This window comes from Microcaecilia unicolor, chromosome 1, assembly GCF_901765095.1.
Source record: "Microcaecilia unicolor chromosome 1, aMicUni1.1, whole genome shotgun sequence".
Taxonomy (NCBI): Eukaryota; Metazoa; Chordata; class Amphibia; order Gymnophiona; family Siphonopidae; genus Microcaecilia; species Microcaecilia unicolor.
The window spans coordinates 503,597,259-503,620,731 of NC_044031.1; the positions used below are offsets into that span (position 1 = coordinate 503,597,259).

At 42.1% G+C, this 23,473-nt stretch overlaps 1 protein-coding gene across 1 annotated transcript in view; it reads left to right on the plus strand.

The window, feature by feature from the left end:
• The window catches only part of NKAIN3 (sodium/potassium transporting ATPase interacting 3), an 829,211-nt gene that overhangs the window by 642,493 nt on the left and 163,245 nt on the right, over positions 1-23,473 (plus strand). Inside the window, exon 4 of the mRNA XM_030214894.1 lies at positions 2,264-2,461. Coding sequence (XP_030070754.1) covers positions 2,264-2,461 — 198 coding nt within the window. The remainder of the gene's footprint in view (positions 1-2,263; positions 2,462-23,473) is intronic.

Genomic DNA, 23,473 nt, shown 5'->3' on the forward strand with positions numbered 1-23,473 from the left:
TCAGCGCTGAAAAAACACGGGTTAGTGTGATTCTATAAACCAAGCCTAAAGTTACATGTAGTTTATAGAATATGCCCATGTGCCATCCTTATGACTAAAATTTAGGCGCACCCATTTAGGCCACCTAAAACCAGGCCTCAATAACTGTGCCTAAGTTAAGCGCTGATTGGGTGTATTCTCCAATACTGCGCATAGTTTTTTGAAATGCCCAGAACCCACCTATTCCACGCCCATGACCACTCTACTTTCTTGATTTCACGTATGAGAATTTACGCACACCGCGTTATAGAATATGCTAAGAAAGTTGTATGTGTTCATCCTAATTAAAGGCAATTAGTGTCACTAATTGGTTAAGTACCAAGTATCAATGCTGATTGGCTTGTTAATTAATGCAGCCAAATTAGCGCACAACTTAAGGCATCGTATATAGAATTTGGGGATACTACTGTAAGGTCAGCATTGGCGCATCTATATGTAGGCATGCCCTCTTACAATAAGCTCTTCATACAACTGGCAAACCGTTGCACTTACGATTAAATTTGAACTATATACAGCAGCTGAGTATGATTACTATAAAGGGGAAAGGGAGGGGAAGGGAAATGGAACTTGATATACTGCCTTTCTGAGGTTTTTGCAACTACATTCAAAGCAGTTTACATATATTTAGATACTTACTTTGTACCAGGGGCAATGGAGGGTTAAGTGACTTGCCCAGAGTCACAAGGAGCTGCAGTGGGAATTGAACTCAGTTCCCCAGGATCAAGGTCCACTGCACTAACCACTAGGCTACTTCTACTCCTCAGAACCCAACCTTCACTCTTCAACTTTTATGAATAGTGATAACATTAACAGCGTAGTTCCAGTCATAGGCATAAAAAAGAACCTTCATTCACAATCATTAAGTCTTGTTGTTGTGTTGGTTTCCTCTAATTAATTGTTTTGGCATGCCCTTTTACGCTCTTTACGGAGTAAGTTGGTGCATCTAGGTACATCAAGTGATACCCATGGTTTATAGTATTCTGTAAACTGAGGGTCCCTTTTACTAAAGGGGTGGTGCGCGGCAATGGGCTTGCCATGTGCCAATGCGGAACTACCGCCAGGCTACCATTGGAGCCCAGCAGTAGTTCCCACCCTCAGTGTGCACCATTTCCTGCGCTATAAAAATATTTTCTAATTTTGTAGCCCTGGTGCTTACCTAGCGCTAATTGCTGCCTGCTTACTGCTGGGTTAGCATGGGAGCCATTACCACCACCTCAAGTGCTCTCCCTCCCCCCCCCCCCCCCAAAAAAATGGCCATGCGGTAAGTGGTTCAAAAAAAGAGACAGCCTTTTACCCACTGCGATAAAAGGGGGCCTCAGCGCGCATCAAAAACACGTGCTGATGCTAGCGCAGGCACCCTTTTACCACAGCTTGGTAAAAAGACTCCTGCACACATAACTGGAAGACACACCCATGGCCTGCCAATGCTCTGCCCACATGTACGCCCCCTTGGAGTTAGGTGCTATGGCATTTTATGGTGCCTGACTGCCACTTTATGGTGACTTTAATGTGCACAAGTGTTGCCTGTCTCTAGGCATCACTTTATAGAATTTCCCCATAGACTATAGGGAAGGGGGAAAGGGAAATGGGACTTGATATACTGCCTTTCTGTGGTATTTTGCAACTACATTCAAAGCAGTTTACATATATATATAGGTACTTACTTTGTACATGGGGCAATGGAGGGTTAAGTGATTTGCCCATAGTCACAAGGAGCTGCAGTGGGAATCGAACCCAGTTCCCCAGGATCAAAGTCCGCTGCACTAACCACTAGGCTACTCCTCCACTAGCAACATTCCATGTAGAAGCCTGCCCTTGCAGATCAGCAATGCGGCCACGCAGGCTTCTGTTTCTGTGAATCTGAGTCAGACTCACAGAAACAGACGCCTGTGCAGTCGCGTTGCTGATCTGCAAGGGCAGGCTTCTACATGGAATGTTGCTAGTGGAATAGCAACATTCCATGTAGAATCTCCAATAGTAGCAACAGAATCTCAACATTCCATGTAGAATCTCACATAGTAGCAACATTCCATGTAGAATCTCAAATAGGGAAAGGGAAATGGGACTTGATATACTGCCTTTCTCTGGTATTTTGCAACTACATTCAAAGCGGTTTACATATATACAGGTACTTATTTTGTAAGACAACAGTAATTGGTTTTCACTTTAATGACATATATTTGACCAGAAGTTTTATCTCTCCCTCTTTCTTGCTTCCTCCTAGGATTCTGATCTCATGACTTTCAATATCTCAATCCATCGCTCTTGGTGGCGAGAACATGGGCCAGGTTGTGTACGGAAGGTGGTACCAGCTCCAGCCAGTAGGTCCCTGGATGACCATTCCTATATCACAGTGTCGGGCTGCATGACTGAATTTCAGCACGTGGAGGCCATCCACAGTTCTGTTCAAATACTTCTGTCTGTAAGTCTCCTTTCTCTGCAAATAGGCCAATCGCTAACCCCTGCAGGAAGATGTAACTGGAATAAAAAGTACTGTAAACAGACCAGGGAATTGACAAACATAAACCAAGAAACTGGAAGTATTTCAGGATCATTTACTAATATGTCATCTTAAGTTGTGGGCACTAATTTGGCCGCAGAGCCCAATTGTGTGCACACATTAATTAACAAGCCAATTAGTGCTGATAATTGGTACTTAACAACCAATTAGTGGCACTAATTGGCTTTAATTAGAATTTATGTGCACAACTTTCTAGGAGTATTCTATAACATGGTGTGCATAAATTATAATGCTCTCAGTCGAAAAAGGGGCATGGCCATGGGACTGGAATGGGCATGTTGTCATTTCAAAAAAACTATGTGCACTATTATAGAATACACCCGATCTGCACCTAGCTTAAACACAGGTATTTAAGCCTGGTTTTAGGTGGTCTAAATGGGTGTGTTTAAATTTTAGGCACAAGAATAGCACATAAGCGTCTACTACAAACTATGCCTAACTTTAGGTGTACTTTATAGAATCACGCTAACCATGTAGTTTTACAGCACTGATTTTTAAGGCACCATATATAGAATTTCCCCTAGTGTATGTAAATGCCATTGCATAAAGTGGGGCTCATGGCAAATGATGGACATTAGTAGCATTACTGCACACTATTAGTAATGATCCTATAAACATTACACCTGCTGTCCATCTCCTTTTCAACCAACAGTGTTGCAGCTTTTATTTAGTTATGATAGAGGCATTATAAACTACTAGTAAAAAAGGCCCGTTTCTGACACAAATGAAACGGGTGCTAGCAAGGTTTTCCTTGGAGTGTGTATGTTTGAGAGAGTGTGTGTGAGAGTGACTGTGTGAGAGAGAGAGAGTGAATGTGCGAGTGTGTGTGTGTGACAGAGAAAGAGTGAGACTGGGTGTGAGTGTGTCTGTGAGAGAGAGAGTGTGTGTGTGTGTGAGAATAAGAGTGTGTGCCATGAGCCCCCCTCCCTTCCTCCCAGTTCCAGTGCCCCCCTCCCTCCCTCCGAGTTCCAGGGTCATCCCCTCCCTCCCTCCAAGTTCCAGGGGACCAAGTTTCAGGTTCCCCCTCCCTCTGAGTTCCAGGGAACCGAGTTTCAGGTTCCCCCTCCCTCTGAGTTCCAGGGAACCGAGTTTCAGGTTCCCCCCTCCCTCCGAGTTTCAGGGTCCCCTCTCTCCCAGTTCCAGGATCCCCCCCTCGTAATGCGACGTTACACGCATGAGGGTGTTATCGTCCTTCCCTTCCTCCCTCCCTCCCTTCCAGTTCCAGGCCGCCTACCTCCAAATTTTAAAAGTCATCTTCACTTACGAAGTCGGGTTTACGGCGGCCGGCAGCAGCGGTAGCAGGAATGCAGGCTCGGCCCTTCTCTTTCTCTCAGCTCTGGTCCCGCCATCATTTCCTGTTTCTGCAAGGGCAGGACCAGAGCTGAGAGAAAGAGAAGGGTCGAGCCTGCATGCCTGTTACCGCTGCTGCTGCTTTTGGCAGCCGTAAACCTGATTTCGTAAGTGAAGCTGACTTTTAAAACTTGGAGGTAGGGGGCCTGGAACTGGAAGGGAGGGAGGGAGGGAGGAAGGGAGGGACGATGACACCCTCATGTGTGTGACGTTGTGTTCCGTTGCCTGGCAACTCTGCAGCGTTCCCTTCCAGTGATTGGTCTTTACGAACATGGAAGTACGTGACGTCATTTCAGGAGATGGTTACAGCAGGAGCACGAATGCTTCAAGGCTTCACTTTCTCAGCTTCAGAACGTTGGAGGTGCTTTTTATTATATAGGCTAAGCTGTGTTGCAAAAATATGACTTATTATATACAGTAATTCAATAAGATGTAAATTTTTCGAACAATTCTAAGATGCTTTAGGCTGCTTTCTTGAGAACTATTGTGTCTTTTTTTTATTTTAACAACATAAGAACTATCTGATATCTGTGTATGAGCTTTAGAGATCATGAAGCTTCTTCAGATGTTTGACTAATGACAGTGCCTCTGGAATAATGTCGCTGCTTCTATAGTATCATAGCACGTGAAAAGTTGGAACGTGTCTGAAATCTTGCAGTTTGAAGTTGGCTTTATAATAATTCAGTTCTGTGGATCTAAGTAATGCCATATCTGATATTTGCCGCTTCAACGCACTGATGTGTTTTGTTACCTCCTCATGGCGGAACGGTTCTAGGGTCCTGTAGGGATGGTTCACTATAAAATAGCTGAGCTGGACTATCAGGAAGTGGATCACCAGATACTTCTGTAAGGCCATACAGATTCCTAGATGCACTCTAAATCACAGACATTAGTGAAATGTATTATTGATTACATCCATTTAGAAATTCTAGGAGTTACAAATAAATTGGAAGCCCCCCCCCCTCAAAAAAATCTTCATACACTTGGTTACTTCCACTCCTAGAAAGGGGCAAAGCATTAGAATCTCTGTTGGACCTAGGCCCTTGCACAGTTTCCTGAGGTCCCAAAATAACCACCCCAAGCTATACCAGAGCTGTAAGCCACCAACAGAGTTCAGTTTAAAATAATTTCCTTTTTCAGACTAGTGTTCTCCTGCCTGTTCCTGTCCAGAATATATAATGGATAGCATTTTAAACTGCCTTGGTCCTGAAAATAAAACAAAAGCACAACATCACTCTTACAGCATTCCCTGCCGGAGTTCACAGCTGAGCTAATCTGTTCCATCCTGCAGTGTTTTCACCCCCCAGCTAGGGCTGCAAGAAAGTTCCACACTTTTTTCATAGTTTTTCTTTCTCTGTAATCCATATCTTTGATCTACAAAAAAAATAATAAACTGGGAAATCCCTGTAAAACTGGAAGATGTAATGGGGCAATTTGATAAATTAAAGAGTAGCAAATCACCTGGAGTGGATGGTATACATCCCAGAGTACTGATAGAACTGAAAAAATTAACTTGCAGACCTATTGTTAGTAGTATGTAATTTATCTTTAAAATCATGCATGGTATTGGAAGATTGGAGGGTGGCCAATGTAACACCAGTTGTTACTAAGGGTTACAGAGGTGATCCGGGAAATTGCAGACCAGTGAACCTGACGTTGATCCTGGGCAAAACAGTAGAGGCTATTTTAAAAACTAAATTCCTGAACATAGTGAACATACATGGATTAATGAGACAAAGTCAACATGGATTTAGTCAAGGGAAATCTTGCCTCACCAATCTAGTTCATTTTTTTTGAAAGGGTAAATAAACATGTGGATAAAGGTGAGCTAGTTGATATTGTATATCTGGATTTCCAAAAGGTATTTGACAAAGTACCTCATGAAAGACGCCTGAAGAAATTAAAAAGTCATGGTATAGGAGGTAGCATATTATTGTGGATTAAGAACTGGTTAAAAGATAGAAAACAGAGTGGGGTTAAATGCTCAGTATTCTCAATGAAGAAGGGTAGATAGTGGATTTCCCCAGGGGTCTGATCTGGGCCCACTTCTTTTTAACATATTTATAAATGATCTAGAGATGGGAATAACTAGTGAGGTAATTAAATTTGCTGATGACACAAAGTTACTCAAAGCTGTTAAATCACAAGAGGATTGTGAAAAATTACAAGAGGATCTTACGAGACTGGGAGACTGGGCATCCAAATGTGATGCAAGGTTCCACATTAAGAGTCACCACCTAGGAAAAGGATCTAAGTGTCATCGTTGATGATATGTTGAAACCCTCTGCTCAGTATGCAGCGGCGGCTAAGAAAGCAAATAGAGTGTTAGGAATTTTTAGGAAGGGAATGGAGAACAAAAATGAGAATATTATAATGCCTTTGAATTGCTCCATGGTGTGATCGCTCCTCAAATACTGTGTATAGCTCTGGTCACTGTATCCTTAAAAAGATGTGGAGGTGCATTTTCGATAGGACGTCTAAATCCAACTTTGAACGTTTTGCAGAAAATGTCTAAAAATCCAGTAGTGAACATGAGCATTTTCAAACCTGAAAAACATCTTTTGAAAAACGCGCAAAATAAAGCCATTGGGATGTAGGAGGAGTCAGCATTCTTAGTAGACTGGCCACACAGACATCCCAGCAGAGCACTGGGGCACCCTAAAGAGGTACTGCAGTGGACTTCACAAAAAGGTCCCAGTTATACATCTGACCAGTACTCCCTTATAGTGTATGGTGAACCCTTCAAAACCCACCAAAAACCTACTGTGCCTAACTATACACCTACAATAGCCCTTTTTTTGGCTGCAGGTGTCACCTTTATGTGAGTACAGTGTGTTTTCTGTAGGTTTTGGAGAACTCAAGCTTTCCACCACTAGTGGAACAGTTATTGTAGGTTATGGGCCTGGGTCTCCTTTTGTACAGTGTACTGCACCGCCCACTAGGATACTCCAGGGACCTACTTTCTTCTCTGATATGACTGGACTTAAATTCTGAAGCAGTCATAGAGCCTGGTATGCATTGTTTCTTTTACATCTTTGGGGATATGAGGGGGTCAGTGACCACTGGGGGCTAAGGGGGTCATGCCTTAATCCCTTCAGTAGTCATTTGGTCATTTGGGTCAACTTTTTGTGACTTAGTCGTTACTAAAACAGGTTTAGCCCAAAACATCAAGGTTTTAGCCCTGGACGTTTTTACTTTGTTCCATTATGGAAGAAAAACATTCAAGTGTTAAGAATGTCCAAATCCCACCTCCAACACACCCCTGACATGCCCCCTTGTGATTCTGATGCACTGTGGATGAACTGCATAGAGAAATGGGTTTTGAAAATAGAGATTTAGACATTTTGGGAGACAAATGTCTAAATGCCACTTTGTGCCATTTTTTGGATTTCTTTCTGTTTCGAAAATGAGCTCCATAGCATAATTAGAAAACATACAGAGAAGGGCAATGAAAATGATAAAGGGGATGAGATGACTTCCCTCTGAGGAAAGGCTATAGAGACTAGGGCTCTTCAGCTTGGAGAAGAGATGGCTTAGGGGAGATATGATAGAGGTCTATAAAATACTGAGTGTAGTGGAATGGGTAGACTTGAATCACTTGTTTACGCTTTCCAAAAATACAAGGACTAGGGGGGATACAATGAAGTTACTAAGTAGTAAATTTAAAGGAAATTAAAAAGGTTTAGATAATTTCCTAAAAGAAATGTTCGTAAGCCATTATTAAGATGGACTTGGGAAAATCTACCATTTATTCCTGGGATAAGCAGCATAAAATTTTATTTATTTGTTGCATTTCTATCCCACATTTTCCCACTTATTTGCAGGCTCAATGTGGCTTACATACTGTAGTACCGTCGGCATTCGCCAAGCCGGTAGAGAACAAATACAAAATGGTATTATGGAAGAATAAGGTTCATGTTTTACAGACACATTTGTTTTACTCTTTGGGAAAATCTACCACTTCTTCCTGGGATGAGCAGCATAAAATCTGTTTTAACCTGGGATCTTTCCAGGTACTTGTGACCTTGATTGGCCACTGTACTAGACAGGATACTGGGCTTGGTAGACCTTTGGTCTGTCCTAGTATGGCAACGCTTGTGTTCTTATGTTCTTAAATGCTTATGCTGATTAAACACAAATCCTCTTTTAGTTTCCTTCCAAATTTGTTTATGAACCTTTGCTTTCCCAGGGTTTAAGTAAGGCCCACTCTCTTGCCATGCTTGGCAGGTTCCTTCCAATAGCTATTTTGATAAACTCCAGGCAACAAATTACAAACTAAAATTGTGAAAACAACTTATACAGGGCTCTACCCTATTCCTGAGCCTCAATGTCCATTTCTTCAGTTAAATCTGTCTCTGGAACTTTCAAAGTTACTCCCCTCTCTTCAGGGTTTGAAAGTACTTCTGTTTACAGAGAATGCAGAATGATACAATAAGAATAATTTTTGAAGCAGATAATTATGAACCGATTATACCTCTTTTAACACAATTACATTGGTTGCCAGTGGAGGCCAGATTACTATTTATAAAGTGTTTGTTATGGTCTTTAAAGCCTTTTATGGGAATATTCTGACTTATTTAGTTGATCATTTTTCCTTTTTGAATGGAAGGCATTTTAGATCTACTAGGAATCTTTTTACATTAGGTTTTCCCTCTGTTCAAAACGTGGGGGATTTCCTACCCTTTACGGCTTCTTTATCCTACCAGGCAGGATTTGCTGGAATCGTTTACCTCTAGACAAATAGGGTGTTATTTTCAATTTAGAACAATGTTTAAAATCTTCCTTTTTAGAAAGTATTTTGTAAGCTCTAATTAATTGATGTCATAGAATTTGTCTCTTATGATTTCTTATTTGTTTAATTGTATTCTTTCTGAAGAAGTTTTCAGATTTTTAGTTGTTACCTGCATTGTTTCTTCTGGAAGCTCCTTCCTCTGTCTTCCTACCCTAAGAAAGTATTTATTATATTCCTAGCATAATTCATGAGCTTCTAGAACCCCATCCTGGGTCTGACTTTCTCTGATAGGTTCGTCTCATCTAGTTCTTGTATTGGAGGACAGGGCCAAGGACTACACTTCCCATGACTCCTATGGTACTCCCAGGCTGGCTGACTACTGGGCCTCTTTAGGAGCTTTTCCTTTTACTCTTCCTGAGGCACATAGTTGTCCTCCATTCAACAGCTACCCGTGGATCTTGGTGATATTTTCCTAAGTAAGAGTTTTATTTCCTTTCTGCCACTATCTTTCCACAGTTCTGACTTGGGCTCCCTCTTAATCATATAAGGACCCAGTCACATCTCTATAGAGTCAGTAGAGAAGATATAGAAGCACTATTGCTTACCTATGGTTATTCTGCTCTGTGTGGTTGGTCAGTTTGTTTTTTGGCTCTAAAACTGATTGAATCATGTTTGGTTTAGGTAAAATTTAGAAGTCAAAATTAGAGCCAACAAAGAGAAATAATGCCAAATAAACCCTAAAAATACAACAGAGCAAAAAGAGGAGTCACCCAGAACATCCACAATTCATTAAACTTTAAGCCAAGTCTTTAGTACATATAATGCAATACAAAGATTAAACCTAGATGCTATACTGACTGCCAAAAGAAAGTCCTGCATAGTGTTTGCTCTGGTTAATCGATAAGGGAAAACGTTTTCTAGGTTCTGTTCTCAGTAGGATTTCTTATCCTAGAAGTCTGCTAATTATACTGAAAACGTGGAGTGGTCTCATATTTATCACACGAACACAATGGTTTTTCTTCACCCAATGACTGGGTGTATTACCCGTGTGTATAGTCTAATCATTGACTCTAACTCCACCGACCTCCACTTTTCACTTATTTATATTTTAATTAGTGTCTCTATGTCTAAGGATAAACAAAAAAGTTGGTGTAGCACTTAACTTGAGCGGGTAGGTGCTCTCTGAACCCCGACAGGTCCCCGTTTCGTAACAACTTTGTCAAGCGGGAGTCACCGATTCTAAGTGCAAAAAAGAAGAAATATATCTGATAACTACTTACATACTAACAATACTTGCATTTATTTATTTATTAAAATACTGTTGGCTTACCCGGTAGCCGCCTCAAATGCATATGCAATCACTCTTTGCCTAACTCAAAATGGCGACGGCGTCCTTTTATTAATGAACCGCCGCGCCAGCTGGTTGAATGACGTCATCCGACATAACTTCAAGAAAAAAGTCTGCTACAGGGACTTCTATCTGTGCCAAAGGCTAACGAATCTATATGTAACTTAAATGTAATCATAAGTTCTAAAAACAGAACAAATTGTATTTTATACTCGTGCAACTAATTGATTCTTTAGAACCAAAATTATTGCTACAGCAAAAATTATAGTATTAACAAAAGGTTGTTGCATTAAAAAGGTTATTGCTTATAGAAAAATTGTTGTATCGGAAAAATTGTTGTATCAGAAAAAACAACTCCACTGGGTGTATGTGTTAAGTCCCCTGGGTTCTATGGTGTCCAATGTGAAAATCCAAAAGGTCTCACGTTGTAAAATCTTCCTATTTAGATCGCCTCCTCTGTCGGAGGGGATCACTTGTTCAACCACCATACATTTTAAGTCTTCACTGGTGTGTTTTTCGGATATCCAATGTTGAACCATGGGTGCTCCAAAATTTTGAGCTTGGATCCGTGAACGATGTTCAATGAGTCTCTCATGTAAGGACCTAGTTGATTTACCAATATAGTATTTCTCACAGGGACATTTGATGTAATAAATGATGCCCACTGAACGACATGTAGTCCTGTGCTTTAATGTGTATGTCCTATCGTTGCAAACAAAGTCTGGGCCTTCGATGGTCGTGAGGCATGTTTTGCAACGGGGTATCATGCACTTAAAGTGACCTGGATTGGCTATATTTTCAATTGGAACAGTAAATGGAACCGCAGGGCTTAAAAGTTCTTTAAGAAATCTCAGCCGAGTTGAAAGTGTGGGTAGACAAGTTGATTATATTCTGATCTACTGGAACTGAGATCGCGTGCGTGGACGTGTCCTGGGTAAGCCTCTGTTCATCCCCCTTCTGTTGCCCCTTGTTCTTGCTGGTCTTGTTTGTCTGTGATCTAAAAAATCATCGATATCATTACCTGAGGAACTTTCTGAAAATTGAAAAGCTTTAAATGCCACCTGTCTATGACTGGTGGCTTCCATATTCGATGTTGACGTATCATTTCTTTGGTTGTCTTTATTGTACATCCATGGATAAACCCTTCCTGCTGAGTAATCACCTCTATCTCTGGATAGTTTCTTCAATTTTGTTTTCCTTAATGTCTCTTTAAACTGTTCTAGATTTTCTTTTAATTGTGAGTGTTTGGAAACAAAAACTTGCACTGATACTCCCTGTTTAATTCGTTCTAGTTCCTTATCTAACAAATCTTTTTCTTGTTGTAATATTGATCTAGACTGTTCAATGATCAAAAGCATGAGATCCAGGGAGCATTTATTTAATATCATGTTCCGTTTTGTGATAAACTCAGTCTGTTCTTTAAATATTTGAGGCGCTTTATTGATGCGTAAGCCTCGTGGTATCTGTTCTGCTCTGCAGTACTCTACAAGAGCTGAACTATTCATTTCAAGTTTAAGGGACGATTTGAAATTGGACAACAGAGTCTCCCATTCTGTATCCAAGGACTCACTGCCAATCGGTGTTAAAATTGGAGTGTTTTGCAATAAATCTGTGGCTGCATCTGCACTGAAACTGAAACCAGTTTTCCAAGAGCTTGAGGCCATAATGGTCAATATAATTGTCAAAACAAAACTGTGCCTGCGCTCTGTCGAGCTTGAAATATATATCAAAATGTTTAAACACACATGAATGCCAGTATGTTTAATACTTGCTTTTTTAATTGTCACACGTGGAGTGGTCTCATATTTATCACACGAACACAATGGTTTTTCTTCACCCAATGACTGGGTGTATTACCCGTGTGTATTACCCGTGTATATATATATACAACAATTTTTCTATAAGCAATAACCTTTTTAATGCAACAACCTTTTGTTAATACTATAATTTTTGCTGTAGCAATAATTTTGGTTCTAAAGAATCAATTAGTTGCACGAGTATAAAATACAATTTGTTCTGTTTTTAGAACTTATGATTACATTTAAGTTACATATAGATTCGTTAGCCTTTGGCACAGATAGAAGTCCCTGTAGCAGACTTTTTTCTTGAAGTTATGTCGGATGATGTCATTCAACCAGCTGGCGCGGCGGTTCATTAATAAAAGGACGCCGTCGCCATTTTGAGTTAGGCAAAGAGTGATTGCATATGCATTTGAGGCGGCTACCGGGTAAGCCAACAGCATTTTAATAAATAAATGAATGCAAGTATTGTTAGTATGTAAGTAGTTATCAGATATATTTCTTCTTTTTTGCACTTAGAATCGGTGACTCCCCCTTGACAAAGTTGTTACGAAACGGGGACCTGTCGGGGTTCAGAGAGCACCTACCCGCTCAAGTTAAGTGCTACACCAACTTTTTTGTTTATCCTTAGACATAGAGACACTAATTAAAATATAAATAAGTGAAAAGTGGAGGTCGGTGGAGTTAGAGTCAATGATTAGACTATACACACGGGTAATACACCCAGTCATTGGGTGAAGAAAAACCATTGTGTTCGTGTGATAAATATGAGACCACTCCACGTGTGACAATTAAAAAAGCAAGTATTAAACATACTGGCATTCATGTGTGTTTAAACATTTTGATATATATTTCAAGCTCGACAGAGCGCAGGCACAGTTTTGTTTTGACAATTATACTGAAAAAGCAGCATGTATATGTGTGTGTGTATATTGTGAAGGATCCCTCCACTCCTCTCAGGAAAACTCTGGCCTCCGGCCCAAGTTTTCTATATGATATTCCACTTAGGTACGACTCCCTGTAATCCTCCAGGTGTACCCTCCGACCTGAGGTATGTCAGCAGTACTATTCCTGCACAGCTCCTGAGATATCTGCCAGGGAAATTATCCCAGTGGTTTCAAGAATGCAATCCCAAAAACAAACAGTTTAGAAAAAGTAGTTTTTAATAATGCAGTTCCAAAAAGCAAAGCAGTTCAGGAATCTCCACAGCTTCAAAAATGCAGTTCATAAACCAACAGGACATGAATCTCAGCAGTCCCAATGATGCAATTCAAAATAAGTAATCCCAAAAGCAAAAAACGTTCCACAAAGAAAAACAAGCAGTTCAAAGAAAACAAGCACTTCCAAACAGGCCGTTCAAACAAGCAGTTTAGAAATCCCATCAGCAGTTCAGAGGCAGAGAACTCCCAGGAGTCCTCTCCCTCCTCTGGCCAGCTCTATCTCCTGGCTTCCTCCCACTTGACCCCGTCGCTCCCTGGCTCCTCCACGATAGCCACTGTCTTCCCTTGTTTACCAAGACCCCGCACCAAGCGGTTACCTGCTGTCTGAACCTTTTACTTGTGGATCTTGCCAGAGCTGCAATCTCCATCGGCTCCTCTATTTCTTCCCCCTTCCATTCCATGGGCTCCTCGCCCCACCCATTCCCCAGCTGATCCTCCTCCCCCTGATTAGCTCTGCTTAGAGGCTCCCCCTCCATTCCTGGCCTTCCCTCTGTGTCTTGGGTTTCACCTTTACCTGCCTTTCCCTTGGGCTCCACTGGGGGTTGCTGGGATAGGAAGTCTTTGATTCTGTTGTAAGACTTCCTCAAGGGCTGCTGGGAATCACCGTTTTTACCCTGCCTCCAGCCCTCTGGGGAAAATGATCTATGCTTTCTCCTGACATGTGGAACTCCCTGAGCTAAGAATCTGGGTTGTCCCCTTCTCCTCTGCCGGTACCCCCCTCTCTGTTCCCTTATCCCCTTCTTCACAATATACATGTGCGTGTGCATGTGTGTTATTTTGGCAGATAGAGGGAAAACATTTATGGAAACATCACATTAGGTTTATGACATGGGACCTAAGGCTGTTTTACTCAAGGACACAGAATGATAGAGCAACTTGTAAATCGGGTTCTATGTAGTTTAATACCACTCTAGGGTCTTATTAGTATATAATCCTTCTCATCTATGGGTCAATTTTAACCTTTCTCAGAAATCCAGTTGGACCTGCCTGTCTCAACACTTGATTTTCAGTGTTTTCATTTGCACTAATAGAATAAAGAAATATTATAGCCAGAGCCCCACAGGAGCTCTGGATATTGTATAAATCCCTATTTGTGCTGGTGTATTAAGAAAAGCACTTGCACAGAAAGGCTTGAAAATCTTAGGCCTGTCATATGCCAGTTAACCTTTGCCATTTTAAAGGGTGAAGATTGTTGTTGGTATGCGTATCTGATAAATCATTCCCTGTGACTTGGGTTATAACAACCTTCAATGTAAAGCACTGCTGTGAGGCTGTTGTTCTAAATTTTGAAGCCAGTCCCGGGACTGGTTTTCAGGAAAGCCGCAATGAATATTCATCAAATAGATTTGCATACACTGCCTCCTTTGTTTGTTAAGTAGGTTTTATGTTCATTTATAATGAGTATCCTGAAAAGGTAAGTGGTTGTGTATGTCCCAAGGTTTGGGTTGACCAATACTGCTTTTATAACATGACAGCTATACAATGATTTGCAATGCAAGCAAGTTATTTTATCATGTTGTAGGAAAGCTGGGGGGGGGGGGGGGCGCTGTCTATGGCTTGCTGAAACAGAAGCACCATGCCTCCTACCAGTGTGCTCTGAAGTTAGACAGAGGTCTCCAAAATCTTGAATGGAGTACAATGGGTAAATGAAGATGAATTGTTTACTATTTCAAAAAGTTCAACTAGGTAATACGCCATGAAGTTACATTTTAATACTTGTAAAATTAATAGGAGAAAATATGTTTTTACTCAACGAATAGTTAAGCTCCGGAACTCATTGCTGGAGGAGGTTGTAACAGCAATTAGCATATCTGGGTTTTAAAAAAGTTTGGGCAAGTCCCTAAAGGAAAAGAATCTGCTATTAAGATGGATATGGGGAAAGCCAGTACTTATCCCTGGTGTTAGGAAGCATGAAATCTTGCTACTCTTTGGGATTCTGCCAAGTGCTTGTGATCTGATTTGGCCACTGTTAGAAGCAGGATACTGGGCTAGTTGGACCATCAGTCTGACCCAGTATGGCTATTTTTGTGTTCTTATGTTCTTATAGTAGAGGCCATTCAGGCCACAGGATGGAAGATACTGCTGTGAAGCAATTTGCATATGCCAGAGGACAGCCAGATGAGTGGCAGTAAGAGGAGAAGGTTCACTATCTTCTGTGCACAGGATGTAGGGTCATGTCAGTCTATCAATTTTGGCAGGCTTTTTTCAATGGGTATGCACTTATTACAAGTGATTGTATTAGCCCAACGTTTTGTGGAAGACCTGAAAGCAAAAGAACCCCTTGATGGGAGACTAAGGTGAACATTTTCAAAGCATATAGACTTACAAAGTTCCATTGTAATATAGATAACTTTCACGCTTATTTTTGAAAGAGAAGGACGCCCATCTTTCGACACAAAACGGGAGATGGGCATCCTTCTCGCAAGGTCATCCAAATCGGCATAATCGAAAACCGATTTTTTTGATACCCATGACTGCTTTCCATCATGGGGACAACCAAAGTTCATGGGGGGGGGGGGGGTGTCGGCAGGGTAGAGAAGGCGGGACTGGGGCGTGATTAGGAGATGGTCGTCCTCGGCCGATAATAGAAAAAAGAAGGGCGTCCCTGATGAGCACTTGGCCGACTTTACTTGGTCCATTTCTTTTCACGACCAAGCCTCAAAAAGGTGCCCCAACTGACCAGATGACCACCGGATGGAATCGGGGATGACCTCCCCTTACTCCCCCAGTGGTAACTAACCCCCTCCCACCATAAAAAAACAAGTTTAAAAATACATTTTTGCCAGCCTCTATGCCAGCCTCAAATGCCATACTCAGGTCCATCGCAGCAGTATACAGGTCCCTGGAGCAGTTGTAGTGGGTGCAGTGTACTTTAGGCAGGCAGACCTGGGGGGAGTTTGGGGGGCTCAGCACCCAAGGTAAGGGAGCTATGCACCTGGGAGCAATTTCTGAAGTCCGCTGCAGTGCCCACTAGGGTGCCCGGTTGGTGTCCTGGCATGTGAGGGGGACTAGTGAACTACAAATGCTGGCTCCTCCCACGACCAAAGGGCTTGGATTTGGACGTTTTTGAGATAGACGTCTTTGGTTTCCATTATCACTGAAAACCAAGGACAACCATCTCTAAGGTAGACCTAAATGTCAAGATTTGGGCGTCCCCAACCATATTATCAAAACAAAATATGGACGTCCATCTTGTTTTGATAATACGCGTTGTCTAGCCCCTTCGCGGCACCGTCCTTAGAGTTGGGCGCCCTTAGAGATAGTCGTCCCTGTTCGAAAATGCCCCCCCCCCCACGTAAGTCTATGTGCTTTGAAAATGAGCCTCTGGGTGACTTATAGCTTAGCGTAGAAGAGAACTTGTTTCATTTACATCTTTGCGGGGTGGGAGGGGGTCAGTGACCACTGAAGGAGTAAGCGGGGTCATTCCTTTATTCCTGTAGTGGTCATCTGGTCATTTACGACACTTTTTTATGACTTATTTGTTGTAGCAGTGGCGATTTTGGCAGCAATATGTTTTTCAGTTAGCATTTTTTAATCTAAGGGATTTCATCATACGCAATTGAACAAGGATAATTTCACCACTGGCACTATTCGCTTTTTGTTCTCAACATCAGAGTTACCTTTGACCCCTGAGGCAGGTGATTTTCCACCAAACCACTGTCCGTGTCAGGTCTACACTTGATGCAATAAAGGTGTTTTGATTGATACTTCCTATGCTGGAGTTCGTGTCACACTTTCTACTTATTTTTTTGCTTTGTACTTTTCGTAGAGATGTTATCCTGTTTGTTGTGGAATCTTATTCATTAATAAAACAGGTCTAGACTAAAATGTCCAACTTATAGCCCTGGATGTTTTTGTTGTGTTCCATTATGGCAGAAAAACGCCCAGATCCCACCCTTAACGTACCCTGACATGTCCTCTTGTGATTTGAACACACTTCTGATGGACTTCATAGAAAAACAACTAAAAAATGGTTTCAAAAATACCAATTTGGACATTTTTCTTTTTTGAAAACGAGCCCCTTGTTGGACTTAAGTATTATTTCATCAAAGCAAGATAGAGTTTAATTAGGATCCTTATTCTTCATAACAGCTAGCATGATGGAGAGAAAAAGAGATTTGTGAATACATTATTGAGACAAATATGACTACTGTGCAATTCACAAATTGCAAAACAGGGGATACTTTAGCAAAATTTGATGTCAGTGTGATGTACTATCTCTCAGTTTTGAACTTGGTATTATGCAATTCAGACACTTAGACAGCAGGAAAGCTCATTGTATTGGGGTTTGGAGAGAGAACTGCTCAATGAAGTACAGCTTTATAAAAGTTCTGATGGGTAATGTGCATTTGCATGTTGAGCCATAGATTCAGATAATTTTTATATTCAACTGAATGTCTGTTCAAAAACACTCTCAATGTATAAAGCAGCAAGTCTTAGATGTGTCTTCAAAGCTGCTATACATTTCTTCCTAAGGTAGTACTGAGGCCTTCCCCTCTAGATCAGTGGTTCTCAACCTTGTCCTGGGAGAACCCCCAGCCAGTCAGATTTTCAGGATATCCAGATGAATATTCATGAAAGAGATCTGAATGCAGTTGAAGAGGTGTATGCAAATCTCTCTCTCTCTCATGAATATTCATTGTGGATATCCTGAAAACCCCAGGACAGGTTTGGGAACCACTACTCTAGACTATTTTATCCCTCAAAGAGAAATGTACTTTTGCCATTTCAATGAATGGTGGGAGGTATGTGATTGCAGTGCAATTTCCTTATGTAACCGTTAACTCTTCATCCTTCCATATTTACTGCCCTGTTGATGCTGCCTATGACTGGACAGGGAGCAGCAGCTAGGAAGCATTCTGCTTTCATATAAGAGATATTTCCAGTGGTAAGGCAAATCTACAATAGGCCTTACTCAAAAAGGATTCCCACACCCCAATATGTCCCAATTATCTCTCTATATAAAACGCACCTCCAACGTTCTAATGAAGCCTCTCTTAGCAAAGTGAAGGGGGTGAGATCGCATTGTGTCTGCCCCGCCCATGCGTCAAACGTGATGACGTCGAGGGCGGAACAATGACACTCAACCAATCGCATCGCTCGGCAGCGAAGCGTCAGGGAAGGAGGCGGCGCTCCCGATGTCTAGCCTTCCCTTCCATGTGTTCCGCCTTCTTCTGACGTCAAGGATGACATCAAAAGAAGGCGAAACACAGCGAAGGGAAACCTACACGTCGGGAGCACCGCCTCCTTCCATGACGCTTCGCTGCCGGAACCGCCACGGAGGTAAATTTAAAAACAAGAAAAAAACAAAAACACGCATGTTGGGAGGAGAGAAGAGGGTGGCCAGTAAAGTACAACAATGGGAGCGGGAGGGCAGGGGAGAAACGACAGCATGGATGCGAAGGGGGGGAGAGAAGAGGGCGGACCAGGCTGCCACATGGGACAGAGAGGAGCATGGATGCGAGGGGGGGTCATGGAAGGGAGAGAGGGGACTTGCTGGAAAAGGATGAATGGAGGCGGCAGGGGACAGAGGAGCATGGATGGCCATGGATTGGGAGGGCAGGGCTCAGGGAGAGAGGGCAATTGCTGGAAAGGGATGAATGGAGGGGGCAGGGGACAGAGGACCATGGATGGCCATGGATTGGGAGGGCAGGACTCAGGGAGAGAGGGGAATTGCTGGATAGGGATGAATGGAGGGGACAGATGGGCATGGATGGATATGGATTGCAGGGCAGGCCTCAGGGAGAGAGGGGTATTGCTGGATAGGGATGAATGGAGGGGCCAGGTGACAAAGGAGCATGGATGGGCATGGATTGGAAGGGCAGGACTCAGGGAGAGGGGAATTGCTGGATAGGGATGAATGGAGGGGACAGATGGCCATGGATGCATATGGATTGCAGGGCAGGCCTCAGGGAGAGAGCGGAATTGCTGGATAGGGATGAATGGAGGGGCCAGGTGACAGAGGAGCATGGATTGGACTCACACTTTCACTCTGACTCTCAGTCACTCTCACATACACTCTCCCAAACATACACACTCCGAGGAAAACCTTGCTAGCGCCCGTTTCATTTGTGTCAGAAACGGGCCTTTTTTACTAGTGATCTTATAATTAAGCATACGAAGTAATTATTAAGCAGTTTGTGAATTCTCCTTAAATGAAATCCATTATCTCTGAAGCCAAATATCAGTACCTGACATTGCACCCACTGCATTACTTACTCATTTCTGGGCATCAGCTTTGCTATTTGCAACTTTTCTACAGTGGACAGCTAAAGGAGGAGCACGTTCAAGATCAGCTGACCCTGCCAGTTTCTAAGGGGCTTCTTGACTAGGTGTTATACCCCTTAGTAAATGTACTGCAATGATCTGCATTAAAAATGCAAATTTAAAACACATTTTAATGTGCTTTAGTAACTAGATTCTTGAAACTGTGTGTATCTTTTGCCAAAGCATCTCACATACCATATATGCATTGAGAGGCAGAGAAGTTGAAGAGATGAACAAATTAAATAATAATATAAAGGTGGCTGAATCGGAATTTAGCTGCTGTGTTGCTACGTTTGTCTAGAAAGTCTTCATGGAAAAGAGGTGCTGAGGCCTACAGAGCATATATGAAAATCCGCGAAATGGTAGAACATCAGATAAGACAGAGGTTTTCCGTTTCAATGGAAATAAACTAGCTGAGAACAAGAAAATGTTTGCTCTCTGCAGTAAAAAAAAAAATAGTCTCTTTGATAATGATGAAGTATTATGAACTCATTAAGCTCAGAAAATGGGTAAGGTACATCCTGGCAGCTTTACCATCATTATCAAACTTCCCTACTGTTAAGCCATATGAACAGCAGGAAAGCTGAATTCAGTAGTAAAGATCTTTGAAAATCTTCCTATCCAAGCTACCGAGCCATATTTACCATGATCTTTTCACATGCTCTTTCTTTTGACCACGTGTGCTGTTTGATATTGACATAGGCATTGAAAAGAAGCTCTAGAATGAGGCGTCATAGGATGAAGGTGAATGGGGACAGACTCAGGAGTAACCTTAAGAAATATTTCTTCGTGGAAAGGGTGGTAGATGCATGAGACAGCCTCCTGGTAGAGGTGGTGGAAATGAAGACTGTAACTGATTTCAAGAAAGCTCAGGAATAAGTACATAGTTTCAATATATTAGATATGCAACTGTAATTAATGTTTGAGATGTGCAATTGATGAGAGAGATTTTTTTCATTTTAGTTTCAATGCATGTATACTTTGGAGGAAAGGAGAAATGGGGGTGACGTGATACAGACGTTCAAATATTTGAAAGATATTAATCCGCAAACAAACCTTTTTCGGAGATGGGAAGGCGGTAGAACTAGAGGACATGAATTGAGGTTGAAGGTGGGCAGACTCAGGAGTAATGTCAGGAAGTATTTTTTCATAGAGAGGGTGGTGGATATGTGGAATGCCCTCTAGCGGGAGGTGGTGAAGATGAAAATGGTAATGGAATTCAAACATGCGAGGGATAAATACAAAGGAATCCTGTTTAGAAGGAATGGATCCACGGAATCTTAGCGGAGATTAGGTGGCAACGCCAGTAATTGGGAAGTAAAACTGGTGCTGGGCAGATTTCTATAGTCTACGCCCTGATCGTGACTGAATAGGTAAGGATGGGCTACAGTATAAATTTTAAGGGGTTTCGACGTTAGCTTCAGAAAAAGAAGAGTTCTGGGCAGACTTCTACGGTCTGTGCCTTAAAAATGGCAAGGACAAATCAAACTCAGGTATAAAGTATCACATACCATGTAAAATGAGCTTATCTTGTTGGGCAGACTGGATGGACCATACAGGTCTTTATCTGCCGTCATTTACTATGTATTAGATATGCATAGTAAATTCTCCTGAAGAAGAACTTATTGTTTGTAACCCGCTTAGAATCTCTATTGAATTTAGCGGAATATAAGAATTATATAGCATAGCATTTCAGGGAGAGGAAGGGATAGTAGATGGTATGGATGGGCAGACGAATGAGGTCTTTATCTGCCTTTATTTTTCTGTTTTTGTGTAACTCTTGGAGTAAATTTATTTTTTTAAAAACCTTGCTGCGGGCAATTCTGTAAACTGGGCACTTGCATTTACACACACATGGACACGTAAATTTGAATAATCTCCCTAAGCGCTATTCTGTAACTGCCCTTATACTTACAAAGCAGGTAGTTGCAAGGGGGGCATACAAAGTGGGTGGTACATAGGCAGGACTCCCATTTATATGCACAACTTAATGTATGTTGTGTGCATTCCTGTCATATTTAAGTATATGCACTTAAACCAGGTTCTGTTATAGAATAGGTTTCCACCACTATGTGCCCTTGTAGTGCCTGAATGGAGGTGTCCATTTATGGAAGTACCATCTTAGGGCCCCTTTTACAAAGTGGTGGTACACGTACCACTGTTTTGCCATGCCCCAAATCAGGACCACCACCAGGCTACCGCAGGAGCCTGGTAGTACTTCCCACCTCCTGCACGTCAAAAATATTTTTCATTTTTGTAGCACTGGGGCTTAACTGGTGGCAATCGGACAGCACTGTGTGTTGTCCAGTTAATGCTAGGTTAGTGCAGGAGCCCTTACCGTCACCTAAATAGGTGGTGGTAAGGGCTCCCCCCCCCCCCCCCCCCCCAGAAATGTCTGCATGCTAATCCCTGTGATTAGCGCATTGCTATTTCTCTTTTTTTGGGCTGAAAACAACCTTTTATCCACTGCGGTAAAAGGGGGCCTTGGCATGCAGGAAATCCACCGCAGGCCCTCTTTTACTGCAGCTTGGTAAAAGGGGCCCTTAGTGTGTAAAACCTTTATAATATTACTCCCCCAAAAATCTCATTAATAAAGCATGGAACTTTCCAGATAAATAAAATACTGTGCCAAAAAGGCCAAGCTAAGGAAAAAAATGCATAGTGATAAGGTAGAAATATGAATCAAGGCCATTAATATGGAATTGAGAAGCCCCCTTTCTAAGCCTGTGCACTCAGGGAATTTAGTCTACAGAGAAGAAATCATAATACATGATGCCCTGCAAATGATTGGGGACCCTGACAACTTTCAACGAGTATGAAAAATGGGTGAGAAACAAATCAAATAATATGGTGACATCGAGTTCCCTTAATAAGTAGGTAATACAAAGGATATCAGTATGATTCAGTATATAGATGATTCAGTGCTGTAACAGAATGATTTAATTCCCTCAAAACAATGCACTATGCCACTATAAAAAAAAAAAACTTCACTGTGGGGGGATAGCATAGTTCTAGTTTGGAAAATTAGTTAATATGGTAAGTTGTCGAGAGCCTAGTTTCTAGTAAGTAGGCATGAAAGTCACAATAAAAATCTAACATTATTGGCATTATTTAAGCCACATTGAGCCTGCAAATAGGTGGGAAAATGTGGGATACAAATGGAACAAATAAATTAATTAATTAAATAAAATGATTGCTACTATAAGGCTAGTCACTGAGCTAGTGGAGGAGTGGCCTAGTGATTAGCGCACCAGTCTTACAATCCAGAGGTGGCCAGTTCAAATCCCACTGCTGCTCCTTGTGATCTTGGGCAAGTCACTTAACCAGGGCTGTGCCAACACAGTAAGCATGGCAGGAGAGTGCCATCCTCTGGGGGGTGCCATGCTGCACCATGCTTACCTCACCCTCTTCTCCCCAGATCCTTTTCCTTTTTTTTTTGTTTAAATTTACCTCTGTCTGGCGGCAGCGTAGCGTTAGTGAGGAGGCGGCGCTCCCCCGCCCCGAAGTGTCAGTCTTCCTTTCGCTCAGTTCCGCCTTCTTCTGACATCAGAAATGATGTCAGAAGAAGGCGGGACACTGAGCGAAGGGAAGACTGACAGGTCGGGGCGGGGGAGCGCCGCCTCCTTCTCACTAACGCTACGCTGCCACCGGACAGAGGTAAATTTAAACAAAAAAAAAAGGAAAAGGATCTGGGGAGAAGAGGGCGGGTAGTGTAGCGATCATTTTTGGGGGGCGGGGCCAAATGCAGGGGGGCGCCGGAGACCCTAGGCACGGCCCTGCACTTAACCCTCCATTGCCTCAGATACAGGGAATTATCCAGAGTACCTGAATGTAACTCACCTTGAGCTTCTACTGAAAAAGGTGTGAGCAAAATCAAAGCTATTTAACTGGCCAGACATAGCTGAATAACAAGTTATCTCTGCTGAATATTGCCGGTTAGCACATAATGGACTATATCGCATAACGTATGCAGTTAGGTGCCAAGATTCAGCACCTAACCAGATAAGTTTAGCAGTCAAATAGGACTGGATAAATAGCTGTCCTATCTTTAACCACTAATAACTGGTTAGTGTTGAACATCGACATAACCAGTTAACATTTTAGTGTTTAAAAAACCTTGGATATTCACTGCCATTCGTCAGAAATGGCCTAGCATTGAATATTTGGGTTTAACGCTAGCAGCAGACAGCAAAAGTG